General features: G+C 48.0%; 1 protein-coding gene across 1 annotated transcript in view; it reads right to left on the bottom strand.

Moving 5' to 3' along the window:
* The window catches only part of RFC4 (replication factor C subunit 4), a 302,679-nt gene that overhangs the window by 69,759 nt on the left and 215,369 nt on the right, over positions 1-17,551 (bottom strand). The window contains exons 6-7 of the mRNA XM_069618636.1: positions 6,706-6,849; positions 5,680-5,800 (exon numbers count right to left, since the gene is read on the bottom strand). Of these exons, the coding sequence (XP_069474737.1) occupies positions 5,680-5,800; positions 6,706-6,849 (265 nt within the window). The remainder of the gene's footprint in view (positions 1-5,679; positions 5,801-6,705; positions 6,850-17,551) is intronic.

Here is a 17,551-nt window from a genome sequence, read left to right on the forward strand (position 1 = left end):
TTTAACCTGTTTTCCTCAGAGATTAATTCCTCTGGCATGGGTATTGTAGTCTTTTGTAAACCAAAGGGTCTCTCATGGTCGGAATCCTCCCCTTCCTCATATATAGAGGACAAGGCTCTAAAGTAGTCAGATCTAGGATATGGTTTAAAACCCATTTCTAGAGCAGAGGGAGCCAAATTGGTTATCACTGGCTGAGAAAACGTCAAGGTTGTCGACGTGGAAGTCCAAGGCTTCGACAATCCTGAAAAAGGCGTTGAAAGTTTGAAGGGACCTTGATGCACTCGAGAGGATCGGAATCCTACTCTGCGTCGTCGAGATTGTCAATAGCATCCTTGACGTCATGGTCAAAGCTCTCGACACCTCTACTGTCTGAGACGTAGTGACAGTTGTAGATTTGTCTTTTATCGGAGTCGACAGTGGTGTCGAAGACGGCGTTGACGCAACCGATTTATGCGTCGAAGGACCCTTCGACAAAGGCGTCGATGACGCAAATTTGTGAGTCGAAGAAACCTTTGACGACGGCGTCGATGACGCGGTCTTACTGTTTTTACTCGAGGGTTCATCTTCCTCTGTCTCACATCATTCTTTGCCACACTCCTTGGGTTTACTCCTCTTCAGCACTGTAAACAGATACCGCCCTGTGTCTTCCTCTTCATCATCTAAAACGGAGTGATTCACCCTCTTCCAAGTTCAGGACAGGCAGGCATGTTTTCATTGCATTAGATTCCACTAGAATAGCCCTGCCTGAGATAGTATATTCCTCTAGTACGTTGCACGCTGGTGTAATTGGTGTCTCACCTTTTTATTTCAGCATCTGATACTATTGTGATGGTTGTCTCCCTTTCTCTTTATCCAGTTGTCTGTTTCTTCATATCCTTTGTTCTCTGGCTTTCTACTTCTGTTCTTCCTTCTTCTATGCCCTTTAACTATGCTTTCCCCAACTAGTGAGTGCAGCCGAGGCCTGAACGCCTGTTAAGTTAACATTGGAAGTGCTAAAGTGAAGTGAAAACTCTACACGTCAACACAGCAGATATCAATGGGCCCTATACCACAGTTCTCCAGGGTGTCCTGACAAATATCCCTACATTGAAGACTTGGATGCAGATCTGCCTGACTGCAAAGACCATGGCATTGGCGGAGCAGATGCAGATCCATGTGATGAGCAGCCACTGATCTGTACATAGTCTACATTGTCTGGGGCGACAGGTATCCCATCTGAAATACCAACAGTGATCCAGACAGGAGGTGCTGTGATCCTCGATTCCCTGGATCTCCCTGTAGGTACTTTAAGGTGAGATGGGGAGGAGAAGGTCTCCAGAGCGGATTTCTTGCAGACCATAGTTTAATTAAAGAGCATTGCCCTCTTTTTCGGCCTGACAGAGCTAACTTGCTCCTACTTCACAAACAGGGCCTTCACTGCTCTTTCTTTCCTGTTCCTCATAGAAAAACCCAGACGAATCAGACCCAACGGGAGTAAGGTGATTATTAGGGCTGAAAGCATTTGGGATAAAGAAAGCCTTACTGGACTTAGAAAATGGCCTACAGGTGGGTTTCATACAAAATGATGTGAACATATATGTATTAATATGCGAAACACATTTAGTTTGTTAACTGAGGGGATTAACACTTTGAAATCAGGGATAATTCAATAATATGCATAAGAATATTAAATGCTAGAGAATGTGTACTCGCTCCTCCACCCAGTCCCCATTCCTCCATATTACTGGGAGGCAACCAAAGCACTAGCGAGGCAGGAGTGCATGATAATTTAATCTAAAATATGTGTTTGACAACCTGACCAAATTGAGCATCTGCTCTGGAACTGGAAAAAGCATAATGCATGCAGAAAACATGCAGTGAGGATTATGTCACTGCTTTACAGATGGGCTGAAAGGGAATATGGCTTTGGAAGGTCACAAGGTAGCCTGTGGTTGAACCAGGTATTTATGAAGGTGTTTGGAGGGTACCAGCTTCTGAATTTATCATTCTAGGATAAAAGAAACAAACCTACTGTGATTTGGAGCCTTTTTTACCATTGCAATGCCTAAACCCCTACCCACACAATACACTAATAGTCGATCTAAAGAACGGATGTCCTTAGTATGGTGGGGATAAAATTTCAAAGCACTGCGCACATTCCAGGTTGTCTAGGATCCTTCCCACTACAGAAGAGGGGTCAGGGAAGAAAACAGAAAGGCAGATTTCATGATTAATATTGAAGGCTGATGTGATTCTGGGCCGGAAGGAAGCAGAAGTCAATAAATGTACCTTATCCTTGTGAAACGCAACAAAGGATTCCTCAGCCAAGAGCACCTTAAGCTCACTGACTGACCTAGCGAAAGGGTCCACTACTAAAAAGTGGATTGCGTTGTTATGAGCTAATAGTGGGGCCATGAGCGCTAATGGTTTATGAGCCAGAACCAAGTTAAGAAAGAATGAAAAGTAGGATTAGGGACAGAGACGGGTATCAGAAGGAAGATGGAAGTAGCAAGACCATAAATACATTTGAAATCAAAGCACAGGTAACCAAGTAACAAAACTGGAGACTGGTGCAAGTGTGGGTTGTGGGGGTGGGGGAGTTGAGGCCACAGAGGAGCCCACAGAATCGAGAACTGCAACTGACCCTAAGTTTATCTATTGCCTTCAGATGGAGAGTGGGGTGGTGATTTGGAGGCCAGGCGGGGGGGGAGGGGGGGCGGAGAGGGGGGATCAACTGTAGGGGAATGTAGGTTCATTCCAGAACAGAAGCAGAGCAACCCCCGGAGAATTTGCACAAAGATCAACCCAAGAGGTGTATTGTGGGCATATGTCATTGGTTTGAGTTCTGTAGAACAACGAACTGTTGATTGCAATCATTGGGAGGGAGGATTATTTTTGAGAAACCAGCTGCATAAAGAATCTGCTACAGAGTTAAGAACTACCACAATGTGCATCGCATTTAGAAAGGTGCCATTCTGGAGTCTTCATTTCAAAGATTCAAAGCCAGTTAGCAAAAATAAGGGGACCTTATTCTCTCCAGCCTGGCCTTGGTCTCAAAAATAAAGCGATTCATCTGATCCTTTCAGGACCAGAGGTGGTGGATCATCAGGGAGCCCAGCGTAGCACCCTGCATCCAAACGCAGAAGTCGGACATGAAAGAAACCATTGGGTCCAAAAGAAGAAAGGGAGAGCCTCTGGTTAGATATTCGCCCAGTTGTGTAACTTATGAATGACTGAGGCTGTCACAATGGATCTCAAGACTCACGTAAGTCACCATGTTCGCCACCTTGACGAAGACCATTAAGGGGGGGGGGAAGGGGTGCATAGACCGAAAAGTAGCATTTTAACTGCTGGTCCCTGCTGAGAATCAAAGGACGCAATGGGGAGGAGGTCAAATGGTAACATGCAGAGAGGCAGCCCTGTGATTCACTGCACAAGCCTATGCCCCTGCTACAGGGAATGGATCGGCACCAGAGCGAAAATCTTGAACTTTTCCTGGGGATGAAAGGGTTAAAAAGGGAAAGGTTGAGGATCATCCGGACCATTTCCAGTCCCTCTCCTCGACAAAGAACCTGGAAAAGAAGCCTTGAGAGGACTGACTGAGGCCACTTCTGAATGGCTTATGACTGGAGGAAGACTCATCTCCCACAGAAGGGAGTCGCAAAACCATCTGTTAACAGGTAATATGAAAGAGCCAGGGAGGGAATGTGAGAGTCCATAATCTGTCACCACCTTGGACAGAACCCATGATTCCTCCGTGATGGTCTCCCAGCCCAGAGATAAAAGGAAGCTTGGTCATCCACTGTTGTTGCATACGACTGTACCACAGCTTTCACATCATAAAACCTTTGGCTTGTGGTCAGAAGAGAAGTACTAGCAAAGAAGGGCATCTCCAGTCTTTTGCTGCTGCCACTGGATGAGCTATGGTGCCTGTGTTCCTGGAATCCTCTAACAGTACCTGTGAAGTCTGGTTCAAAATTCGAACTTGGAGGCAACTATTTGCAAGGTGGTTTAGTGATTAAAATTAGGACATTTTCAGTCAGGGAATTAGACTCTGCAACTGCTCATCGGTAAACTAATGAAAAGGGTCAGTATCCTCCTTAAGTTGAACCCCCAACACAAGAGCACTGTCACACTAAGGCAGTGCCAAGAGGCCATCAAAATGATGCCTATTGCACCATATAAGAAAGACCTTAGATACCTACTACCTGTGAATCCATAAGGCATCATGAGTGGGGCACCACTTTAAAGCATATGCATGGTCTTCACTTACAATGATTGCCACTAACTGCTAACACAGGCATACTCCAACCACACGCCCTTCCACCAAGGCACTTGCATTAACTATCCTGTATGACGTGGTTAGTAACTGGTTCTCCTTTATTGGACTCCAATGCGCTCGGATCCATACACGTGTGCTTAGCTCGCGGCAGTGTGCATGTGGACAAGCCTACAGTGTGCTATCAGGCCTTATCAATGAGTATTGTGTTACAAATAATAGTTCACATGACACTCAGAAAATACAAAAACAGAATGCACACGTACTTATGATCTACAGTAAAACTAAATTAAAACCAGAAAGGAAATAAGGAAAACGCTAGTACAAAACCTAGCCGTTTTAGTGTAAGCATGTCATTATATTCAGTGCCATATTTTTTCCCCAAAAAAGTGAGCCGACAGCACAAGGTATCCAGTGATTATAACGGAAGAAAAACAGAATGAAATATTAACGAAAAATTACCGGAAAATAAGTATATGGGGCTTGGGGGTAAGGGGCTAAAGGGTGTGGGGGGTTAGAAGCGCATTAAAATTCGATATTTCTTTTCGTTAATATTTCATTCACTATTTTTTGATTCGTTGTAATCACATGGAACCCCAGCACACATGTATGAAAATAGGGCAATATGTGTTTAAGCCTAATGAAAAGGACGATCTTGAAAAGAATGGTTTTTACAAAAAAAGCAAACTGAACCCCTCTTCTGAACATTTACTTGAATTCTTCTCAGTACAAGTGAATGGTCTACAACAACCTATTCTGGTTTCTAAGTGAGAGTAAGCAGAGAGAACAGGGACAGCGCGACTATCCTTTTCAGGCACAGCGCACCAGCCCTATGAACTTGCTGGCACGTCACACTTGTCAAAATGGGATTTGCACCAAGCCGCAGGCTAGTGTCACTATGTAAATGTTGGACCCTGGCATTCGAATTTTTGTACAGAGGTAACCGCGAAGTAGTCGATAAAATGACTCCTTGGGGTGTTCGTAGGCAATATCTTCAAAGTGTGGTCTGCTTGAAAAATGCACACTCACTGCTCTCAGTAACGATTACTGTGTTGTCAGAATAATAAATAGTGCCATGGCTTCTAGGCCCAAATTACCCTACAGTATAAACTCATCCATTATTGGATAAAATAAGGAGATTACAAACGAATGCCTTACACTGCATATTACACATTTCAATTTAAAGTTTAATTGCTCCATTTCTTTTCCCCAATACATCAATTTGTGATTACACAGCCTTGCTTTTCCTTCCAGCAAGCCATTGCATCCATGAAATAAATATGATTTTCTCTAAAGTATGCACATGAATTACCTTCCAACCTTCTAACCAATTTCAAATTCCCATCAATCACTTCCCCTAGCCCTCCCATCACATCAATTCATTTTTAAAATGCCTGTTCTAAATAGTTGGCGTCTGGTACCTCACTCGTAATGGTGACGTTTTCCTTTTCACAGATGTCAAGTAGTCGTTTGGTTTGTATTTCATCAGCCAGGGGTTTAAAACGGAATTTTGAACATCGAGATGTTAAAGGTTCAATTATCCTGAGAACATTGCAAAGAGACAAAGATGGAAAAAGAAACCCATCAGTACAGCACTAAGGAACATTTTGGATATTTTTGGGAGGCAATGCGGAAAGTTGGGTATGACAGGTTAGGGCGGGAGTATTCAAGTAAGGTAAGAAAGAGGGAGCTTACATTTTCGCACAGTAAGTACATTGAAGGACTCAAGTACATACGACATAAGCTATACACATACACACCTGCTCACATAGTACATACAGAGGTCAAACTGGGCGGGAACTAAAGGGCACATTGTTCCCTTACTTTTTTGGGAAATCAGTCACCATTCACATACTTTACTAGAACTAGAGGATCCAGGACAGCACTGAAGGACACATGAAATTATTTACTCCTCCCCTACTGGGGATTTGTACCTGTGCTGAGCTGGTAGCACACCAGTGTTACACCATGCTGCACTATCTTGCAGGTGCTGGGTTCTTGTTCATTTGTACAGACTGCCTAAAACCTAACGCTCATTGCGAGCAGTCACAAAGTCTGGCTCAGCACCGATCTGTGTCTTCTGCAATTAATCACGGATTGTTACACACACAGTGTCTGCATAGATAATGTGCGTGTGTGGTTATTGCCCTAGGCGTGTCCCTTAAGAGGTGGGAATGGTGGGTGATTGGAAGTGGGGGGCTGCATGCTACGGGGGACAATGACCAACTAATGGTGGTTATTTAAGGGCATTTTTTGTTGTTGTGTTTTCATGGGTCTTGATAGTACTGTTGTAAACACAGCAGTGTTGGGTGTAGTGGAAAAATGAAGGTATGGTGCTTGAATTGTGGGGGGTTGTGAATGGTGTGGAGCATGGGGGGGATGTAGTTTTGCTACTTTATTTCTACACTTTAACCACTGAGTACATACCACCACCACACTTTACACACCTGCTGACGTAGTTGCAAATGAGGCAGAAGCGAGTCGTTTTGGATTCTTTCTCCATGGTACGCCTCAGAGCGGCCTGCGCTGCAGAGGTCATAGAGTCTGCTTCATCAAGAATGATGATCTTAAATGGAGGGCAGCGCTTTCCACTGCAAGACAAAGAAAGAAAACATTAATGGAGACAGCAAGCCATATTGAACTGCAGCCTAGGGACATCCGGCTGCAGAAAAAGAAACATTTTTTGGGTGGTTTCAGACATAACTTTCACAGTTAACAGTAGTCCTCCAGAGCTGACATGAATCACCCATCAAGTGATAAGAATCAGCAGAGAAACAATGGTCCATCAGCGCTCAACACCGACCGCACTGAAACGACAGACTTCCCCCGCCCCCCTACCCCCATTAAAGTAACCCACAGGCCTCCTAAAACAAAAAAGGGACATTGTGAAATCCGGTCCACCATTTCCAATATGCAGTAGGCCCGCTCAGGTAAAAGGGACGGGTGTAGCCCACTATTTAACATCTCTACCATTTGTAACCTCCCCCACCCCCGACCCCCTCACCGGGTTGGGAAGACAGGGCAAGACTGGCCACGTCAACTGATCTAATGGCAGGAGGAGGAGGAGCATAAAGTGGGCAGCAGGAATTGGTTGGTTGTTCGGGTAAGGTCAGAGGTGAAGGAGTACCAAGAGATGAGCAGAAGGAAGGAAAGTGGAAAAGAGTGTAGAGATGTTTTTTGGAGCAGGTGAGACATTGGTTAATGAGTGCAAGTGGTATCGTCTTGCGAGTGTGCGTGAAAGAATAGCAAGTGTGTTTAGAAGAGAAGTGTGGGGAGTGTATGCGAGATAAACAAGGGTTTTTGAGAAGAATGTGGCATGGAGTTGGAGTCGTAGTAGTATCGAGAAGGAAATAGTGTGGAGGGAGTAGTAGAGCAGAGGAGGGAGTATTACAGCAGGCAGGGAATAGTAGTGAGGGGGAAGAAACACATTACTTACCTGTAACTACTGTTCTCCAGCATGGGTCTGGCATGGATTCACATGCTCATGAATATTCCCCGCCTTCAGGCCAGGGATCCTCAGTAAGAAAAAGAAAGCAGTCTTGCTTTAAAAGCTTGAACACTGCCTTTCTCTCATCGCCCAATCACTGCAGACTGCGTCATACTGTACCCATCCAATGACTACTGTCTCCCTGAGTCCCGCCCCTTGCAAACATTTTCAGATTCGAAGAACGTGACGTGAGGTGCAAGTATGAACCCAGAAGAGCCAAGCAGGGAAGGGGGGAGGGTTCCCATGTGAATCCATGCCAGACCCATGCTGGAGAACAACAGTTACAGGAAAGTAACTTGTTCCTTCTACAGCATGGGGGTCTGGCATGGATTCACATTCTCATGGATACGATTATAAAGCAGTAACCACATACACAACCACAGGAGGTGGCATGGCTCCACAGAAGTACAAACACTTACCACAGGAATAAACTCACCTCATGCAAACAGGTTGCGTAGCACAGCTTGGCCGACTCCTCCCTGGAATCCTGGTCAACACAGTAGAACCTCGTGATGGTGTGCGTAGACCTCCACGTAGCAGTCCTGCAAATGACCAGCAGGGGGATCCCAGAGAGAAACGCTATAGTTGCAGCAATGGCTCTGGTGGAGTGGGCTCTACGCCGGACTGGGAGTGGTCTGTTGGCCAGACGATGACAGTGCATGATGCAGCCGGAGAGCCACCTGGATATGGATGCTTTTTACAGGACATCCCCCCGATTCACAGGTCCAACGTTCACAAAAAGTTGAGAAGTCTTCTGAAAAGCTTTTGTGCAGGCAACGTAGAATTATAAGACACAAGCAAAGTGCAGCGTATGCCGTGACCGTTCAGCAGCTGAAGCAGGATTTGGAAAGAAGACTGGAAGCACCAAGGGTTCATTAAGGTGGAATTCAGATGGAACCTTCGGCATAAAAGAAGGAGGAGTACGAAGCACCACCCTTGTAGCATGAAAACAACAGATAAGGGCGTTTGCAGGAAAGAGCTTGAATCTCCTTGACCCGCCTGACCGAGGCAACAGCTACCAGGAACGCCGTCTTCCAAGAACAAAACTTCAGGAGAGCTTGATGCAATGGCACTGCTAAAAAAAGGTGGCCACGTGAGCCAGGTGTGAACGACATGAGCTCCAAAGCCAGGGCAGGAGCATTCACTGGCGGGAACATTCTGAAGAGACCTTTCAAGAATTCTTTGACAAGTCTGTGGGACCATAAGGATGGCATGCCCGGTGAGCGAGTGCATCGAGACATAGCTGCCAGATGCACCTTGATGGAGGCGTGGGCCAACCCAGTGTTGGCAAGCAACAGCAGGTATAGCAGGAGCTGTGGGGCTGTGTTGCGCAGAGGCATAATGTTCTGTAACCTGCACCACACTGAAGCGCTTTCACTTGTGACCGTAGCATGACAGTAGACGACAACCTGGCCTTGGCAAGAACTGTCCTACATTCCATCAGAAGGTCATAGTGGCCAAACTCGAAGGCTGCAGGAGTCAAGCTGTGAGGCATAATGATGCCAGGTCGTGATGCAGAATGGTCCCTCCTTCCGTGGAGAGTAGGTCGGGAGGAAGCGGAAGCCTGATGGCTAGAGCCACTGACAGGCAGAGAAGGTCCGGACACCAGATTTGGCAGGGCCACGCTGGTGCGATGAGAATCCTCCTGCAGAGACATAGCTTCATTGTGTTGATGACCCGCAGCAGGAATGGATTCGGGGGAAAGGCGTACAGAAAGCGACCCTCCCACCTGAGTGAGAAGGCGTCCCCCAGGCTCCCTGGTTGGGGAAATCTGCTGGCGAACTCCTTGCATTTTGAGTTTGTTACTGGGGCGAAAAGATCGATCTAGGGAAAGCCCCATTGGCTGAACAGGTGAGAAAACTACTCGTGCTGCATTTCCCATTCATGGTCAGACAGCAGTTCCCTGCTGAGGGCAACCGTTACAGTATTCTTGACACCCACCAGGTGAAATGGGACAAGGAACATGTTTTGAAGAATTACCCAGTGCCACAAGGCCTAAGCTTCCAACGAAAGAGCAGGGGATCGCGTCCCGCCCTGCTTCCTGATGTAGAACATTGTGGCGGTGTTGTCTGTGCAGATCCTCACTACTAGACCTTTTAGAAGAGGTAGGCATGACCCGAGGGCCCAGAACACGGGATGTAGCTCCAGTAAATTGATGTGCAGATTATTCTCCTCTGGCAGCCAGAGTCCCCTGGTGTGGGACTGACCGGTATGAGCCCCCATCCATCCAGAGAGGCATCCGTAGTGACTGTTGGAATGATGGGATCTGAAACGGGGTACCCAGAGTAAGATGCAAGTGGTATCTCCACCATCGTATGGACGGTCTGAATCCCAGGTTGAGGGTGATCTGGTCTGTCGATTTCCCTGTGACCTGGCACCCGCAAACTCCTGAAGAGGCATTATCTGCAGCCTGCAGAACAGGACCAAATGGATGCAAGAAGACATCATGCCCAGTAGTGATTTGATCACTAGGACCGTCGCAGATGTCATCGTGCAGAGCCGATGTACCTTCCCCAGGATGGCCACCGCCCTCTCCTCCGAGTGGTATGCCAAGGATGGCGGGCACCCAGAAAGAGCCTCCTGCGATGATGCTATGCAGGATTTCAGATAATTGAAGGAGAATCCGAGCTTCGTCAGCAGGCGCATAGTCTTCTCTGTGTGATCTATCGCCAGGTTCTGAGAACACGACCGGATGAGCCAGTCGACCAGGTAGGAGTACACGCATATGCCTTTGAGGCATAGATGAGCCGCTACTGGGGCCAAGCATTTTGTAAAAACCCTCGGTGCTGATTTTAGAGTGAAGGGCAGAGCTGCAAACTGATAGTGACGCCCCAGAACCACAAAGCGCAGGAACTTCTGTTGCTTCAGGTGTATGGGGACTTGAAAGTAGGCATCCTCCAGGTCCAGCATTGCGTTGTAAACCCCTTCCTCCAATTGGCCGAGCACTTGCTGCAACGTGACCATCCTGAACTTTTGGGATTTTATGTATTTGTTGAGGCACCATGAATCCAGGTTCAGGCGCCACCCTGCCGATTTCTTTCAGACCTGAAAGTATATGAAATATACTCAGGAGCCCCAGAGGCGCAGGGGAACAGGTTCTATTGCCCCTTTTACCCACATGGCTTGCACTTCTTGGAGCAGCTGGGTCATTTGTAGCGCCTTCGCCACATGGGTAATACGCGGGCACCTGTGTTTGAACTCCAGCGTGGGTCCCTGATGAAGTATGTCCAGCACCGGGGTGCTAAAGTGAGGGTCTCGGCCTTAGGTCGAGTCTGGCTTGCTTGGGTGTTTGCCTCTTGTCTTGCAGGTGTCAGCAATGCTGCAACCCCCTCCGAAGGCCTGCAACCAGCCCCTGTATGCTTTCTGCGTCGTGGAACGGGAGGACTGACGGTAGGAGGTAGAGGTGTATCCTCTGCAAGATCTGCTGAACTTTGACCTTGAAGATCGAAAGGAAGAGGACCGAAGTTGTGGCAAGATCCATAGGGATCTTGCAGTCTGTCGGTTTCTGTTTTTATCACCTGCAGCGTTTCATCCACTACCTTTCCGAAAAGGTTATCCCCGTCAAAGGGTATATGTCGTCAGGTCTAAAGTTGGTGGCCTTCAGCCAGCCTTGGAGCCGAGTGCCACACCATTACCCATTTGACAAAAACCTGAATTTGCGACATCCATGGCAACTTAAAAAGGGCGAGGGCCTCTATCTTCTTGTCATGCGGAAACGATTGCCAGAGCAATCATCAGGGCGAAAATTGAATATTGCTCTAGCCTACTCATTGGCATTAATAAAACTAGTCAGAATAGACTTCAGGTCTGTCAGAACAGGGCTGTCAGAATAGTAATGGGGCTCAAGCGCAGAGACCACGTTACAACAGTCGGACGCTCTCTACATTGGTTACCAATTGAAGAGAGAATACGCTTCCGGATCCTTACCATCGTACAAAAGTGTAGATCGGGTAAGCTGCCTGGATACCTACAGCAGCTTCTGGCCGCAAGATCCTATGGTAGATTACGGAGATCTAATAATCAGAACCTTCTAGTTATCCCCAAATGCAGAACCATGAAAGTGTCCAATACAGCCTTCTCTGTAATTGCCCCCAAGGTCTGGAATGACCTACCACCAGATCTGAGAGACCTGGAATGTACAGAAACATTTAAAAAGAAATTGAAAACCCACCTGTTCACCTAAATAACTAGATTTCTACCTGGTTATATGACTGTAGGGCTTATTTGTTATCTGTTGTATACGTCTTGTTGCACCCTCAAGCCAAAGGGTCCATGGATGCGCACTATAAATTCTCTAACATAACATTATAAATTCTCTATCTGGCAAGAAAATGAAGAGTGGTCCCAAACTAAAACCACAACTCCCCATAATACGGGCCAGAATGGCCAGAGCGTTGGCGGCCTGGAAGGTTGATGCTGCAGTGTATATGACATGCTTCCCCATTGCATCCAGCTTCTTTCCTTCTTGGTCTGGTGGAACCATAGTTGGAGGGTGGGTTAGCAGACCGCTTGCTTGCTGTGGCTGACACCACGGAATCCGGTGATGGTTGTGATCCGAGACACGTGGGTGCTGAGTCTGGCATCATTATTTTTTCTCCAGTCTTTCCCGTTTTGCTGGTGCGGAGCTTGGGGTCTTAATCAACGCAAGGCCTTCTTTGCACACCTCATCAAGCAAAGGGACAGACAATATCGTCCTCCTGGCCGATGTGCGCCTCTGGTAAAGGCAATCCTTCCTTTTTTCCTCTGGCGTTAAGTTGAAAAGGGTACATGCCCCTGCCATCATGGGATGGAACAACCCCGCCTCACCTGGGGAGAAGCCCTAGGGGTATTATCAACACCTATTGGGTCCCCATATGCAGGAATAAAGTAGTCTAACTCATCAGTGTCTGTGGTTCACCCTTTAACCATTTAACTGCGGAGGACAAGGTATCTCGTCCTCTGCAGTCGTTTCCAGATACCTCATCCTCCGCACTGCTTTCCTGGAAAGGAAGGGGGGGTGGGGAGTGTATCAATCCTCAACCAGCAATCACTGTTGGACCACCAGGGGATTGATTTTGGGGGTCAGCCCCCCCCCCACCCTCTCTGACCCTGCAGCTATGGGCAACCTACTGAGACTACCTGACTCCGGGCCATGCCCTGGTTTCAATACGTGCAAATTAGTCTTGCTGGTGTTGGCTTGGAGGCCTATTGGTCAAATCCAACAGAGTTGACATCAGGTGCTAAAATTGTGGTCAAGAGTGCATGCAAGGATTCCACATCTGCAGGTATGAGACGAGCCTGCCAATCACCGAGCACTGCGACTAATTAGTATGACCTAAAACAAGCCCAAGGGTTTGAGGATTACTTGGCCTGGGTGGCCCCTAGTTACGCTTGTGTGTTATTTTCACAGCTTTGCACTAATACTTTTAAATTTGCGTCTTAAACAGCCAAGTGGACACCACAGAATGACTGACTATGCAAGGTCTGTGGGGCGCACGAGGAGACATTGGTCATTTTCTTCTCTTTTGTCCGGGCTATTTGGACCTGCAGAAGTCTTAGTTACTTACCTGTAACTGTATTTCTCCAGCATTGGTATCTTTTATAGATTCCCATGCTTGAATATTCCCCGTCAGACTGGGAATCCTCGGTGATAAAAATTATTACATTTATTTTTATATACACAAATTGCTACACAGAAATGCATGTACATAGCCCATTATGGCCTATGAGCCATTCTATTGTGTAGTCCCTCCACCTCACTTTGGTCCTTTATGGCCCCAACCAATGAGGTGGCAGGGCTTAAGCTCCGCCCCCGGAAGCCATCTTCAAATTTTGAACCATAGAGACTTCAGTATGATTGATGCTGAGCGCAAGAGCAGCCTCTCAGGGGAGGCGGGTGGGTGCATGTGAATCTATGAAAGATACCAATGCTGGAGAAATACAGTTACAGGTAAGTAACTAATACTTCCCCAGCATTGGATCTTTCATAGATTCAATGCTTGAATAGAATACCAAGCAGTTAAAACATGCCACCATCGTATACATATATGCATAAATACAAAAAAACATTTCTGATCAAACCTTTACCATGCAGCAACACAACGGTTGCATACTCCGGGAAAGGTGGGAAAAGGGGGCTGGTCCTACCTTATGCAAAGAGATGGTAGAGCACTGCCTGTCCAACTGCAGTTTCTTTGTTGGTATCTTCAACCAGGCAGTAGTGTTTCGCGAATGTGTGCAGAGTGCTCCACGTGGCGGCTCTGCATTTGTCCTTCAAGGAAACCCCTGCGTGGAATGCTGTCGACGCTGCCCTCCCTCTGGTGGAGTGCGCTGATGGCGGTCTAGTTAGAGGGTCGCCTTTCATCTGATGGCAGTGGGTGATGCAGGACCAAACCCAGCATGCCAGACCTTGTTTACAGATATGCTGGCCCTTGGTACGGCCAGAGAAAGCAATGAACAGTCGGTTTGAGGAGCGGAACTCCTTGGTTCTCTGCAAGTAAAACTTCAAAACTCTCACAACGTCCAGAGAATGTAATGTTCTTTCTGCTTCAGAAGCGCGATTCTGGAAAAAAGTTGGAAAAACAATGCGCTCAGTGAGTGTCATTTCCGACAGCACTTTAGGAAGGAATTTAGGATGTGGTCTTAAGATGACGCGGTCCTTCTGGAACAAAGTAAACGGAGGTTCAGACGACAAAGCTTGCAACTCACTGATCCTTCTGGCTATTGTGATGGCTATCAAAAAGGCTGTTTTCCAAGACAAGAACTTCACATTGCATCTGTGTATGGGTTTGAAGGGAGGTTCCATGAGGGCTGTCAAGACGGTGTTCAGGCTCCAGTTCGGGACTGGCTTGGACGTAGGAGGGTAAGTACGCTTCAGCTCTTTCAGAAAGGGTTTAACTACCAGCAAAGAGAGCAAGGATTGCATCTCCGGAGTTGTCGTGTACGCCGCTATGGCTGACAGATGGACCTTGATGGAGGACAATGAAAGCCCTGTTTTAGCTAGGCACAATATGTAGGGTAGAACTTGGTCAACCCAAACAGTGAGAGGATCGAGGGCAGATCTCTCGCACCACTTGGAAAATCGAGTCCACTTCCTGGTGTAGGTGACTCCTGTTGACGGGGCTCTCGCAGCCCTGATGATATCCCAACATTCTGATGGTAGCTTAAGATTCATCGGTTTACGCTGCTCAGGAACCATGCCTTGAGAGATGGGCTCTTCGGGTCGTGGTGGAGGACCTTGTGGTTCTGTTGCGTCAACAGATATTGATGCGCCTTGAGGCAAATCAGGGGCCATCGGGAAAGAGGCTTCAGAGTCGAGTACCAGGCTTGTCGTGCCCAATCCAGCGCAATTAGGACATTGAACAATTCTGTTCCTTCAGTCTGCATAGTACCATCCCAATGAGGGGAATGGGGGGGAAAGGCATAGAGCATGGGTGCACAACATACGGCCCGCGGGGCCAGTTGCGGCCCGCCATGCTCTTTTGTCCTGCCCGCGAGGCACAAAGACTTTCCTAATGGAGGGCGGCCCGCGGCCGCCCTCCATTAGGAAAGTCTTTGTTGTCTTCCGGGCCGGACAAAAACTGGCCCTCATTGGCTCAGCACACACACGCACCACGTCGCTCCTACGAGCCACGTAATGCGTGTGTGCTGCACCAATGGAGGGCCAGCACTACGGCTGGCGTGGTCCATAAGGCTTGATGCCGGAAGGCATTTCAGCCTTGGACCACGCCAGCCGTAGTACGATTCCAGCGTTCCAGCTTACCTGCCGCTTACCTGCCTGCCTTCCAGCACGTCTCCGGTAAGTGGTCTGTTTATGTTTGTGTGTTGGGTTTGTTTTGCTTTACGTTTGTGTGTGTATGTTGAGATGCAGGGGTGGGGGGGGGGGTCGGATGTGTATGAATGTTTGGATTTGAATGTATTTTGTGTGTATGTTGAGATGCGGGGATGGGGAGGGGGTGTCGGATGTGTATGAATGTTTGGATTTTAATGTTTTTTGTGTGTATGTTGAGATGCAGGGGTTGGGGGTATCGGATGTGTACGAATGTTTGGATTTTAATGTTTTTTGTGTGCTGAGTTGGGGGTGGGGGGTTCGGGTCTGTATGGGTGCATGTTTGTGTGTGTGCTGAGTTGGGGGGGTGTGCTGAGTTGGGGGGTGGGGGTTCGGGTCTTTATGGGTGCTTGTTTGAGAGTGTGTGTGCTGAGTTGGGGGGTGGGGGTTCGGGTCTGTATGGGTGCTTGTTTGAGAGTGTGTGTGCTGAGTTGGGGGGTGTGTGTGCTGAGTTGAGGGGTGGGGGTTCGGGTCTGTATGGGTGCATGTTTGAGAGTGTGCTGATTTGGGGGGTGGGGGGTTCAGGTCTGTATGGGTACATGTTTGAGAGTGTGTGCTGAGTTGGGGGGGTGGGGGTTCGGGTCTGTATGGGTTCATGGTGTATGCTTGAGAGTGTGTGCTGATTTGGGGCGTGGGGGTTTCGGGTCTGTATGGGTGCATGTTTGAGAGTGTGCTGATTTGGTTGGGGGTGAGGGGGCCATGGGGCATAGTGTTTGGTTGGGGTTGAGGGAGCCATGGGGCGTAGTGTTTGCTTGGGGGGTGAGGGGGCCATGGGGCATAGTGTTTGCTTGGGGGGTGAGGGACAGGGGGCATAGTGTTTGGTTGGGGGTGAGGGGGCCATGGGGCATAGTGTTTGGTTGGGGGTGGGAGTCATGGGGCATAGTGTTTGGTTGGGGGTGAGGGGGCCATGGGGCATAGTGTTTGGTTGGGGGTGATGGGGCCATGGGGCATAGTGTTTGGTTGGGGGTGAGGGGGCCATGGGGCATAGTGTTTGGTTGGGGGTGAGGGGGCCATGGGGCATAGTGTTTGGTTGGGGGTGATGGGGCCATGGGGCATAGTGTTTGGTTGGGGGTGATGGGGCCATGGGGCATAGTGTTTGGTTGGGGGTGATGGGGCCATGGGGCATAGTGTTTGGTTGGGGGTGATGGGGCCATGGGGCATAGTGTTTGGTTGGGGGTGATGGGGCCATGGGGCATAGTGTTTGGTTGGGGGTGAGGAGGCCATGGGGCATAGTGTTTGGTTGGGGGTGAGGAGGCCATGGGGCATTGTGTTTGGTTGGGGGTGAGGAGGCCATGGGGCATAGTGTTTGGTTGGGGGTGAGGAGGCCATGGGGCATAGTGTTTGGTTGGGGGTGAGGGGGCCATGGGGCATAGTGTTGCACTCCAAGAGTGAACTCAATAATAAAGCTAAAACAGGCACAGTTCGGAGATGTACATCCTTTGCTTTTTTGAGGAAACCTGACTCAACGAAGGCCATACTCCTCTTGGGTAACCCAAACAGCAAACCATAGCAGTCCAAAATAATGTCCAATCAAGGGTCAATAAAATATATATAATTTAATTAAACAGACAATATACAATAACTAAATCGAAATAAATGATAATGGAAAATGTGTAGTACAAAATGTAAAATGTAAGTTTGAAATGCAATAAAAATCGTTACCCCTCAAAAACATTCTTTTTCCATGTGTTTAATACAAATTGGGGGTTGAAAAAGCCTCCTGACATGTCCCGCCTACCGCCCCGCCCACTTTTACTTTTCGGCCCATTATAGCCCTCATGTAAGGTACTTTCGGCCCTCTGTCAAAATCAGTTGTGCACCCCTGGCATAGAGGAACTTTCCCATCCAAGCCACTGAGAAAGCGTCTCCCACTGATTGATACTCCGGGTACCTCGAGGCGAACCTTCGGCACTTGTTGTCCTTGGTGGCAATAAGGTCAATCTGCGGATGGCCCCATAAGGCAAAAATCGGTTGGGTTTCCTTTTCGTCCAGCACCCAC

This window comes from Ambystoma mexicanum, chromosome 10 (assembly GCF_040938575.1).
Source record: "Ambystoma mexicanum isolate Mex_15411 chromosome 10, UKY_AmexF1_1, whole genome shotgun sequence".
NCBI lineage: Eukaryota > Metazoa > Chordata > Amphibia > Caudata > Ambystomatidae > Ambystoma > Ambystoma mexicanum.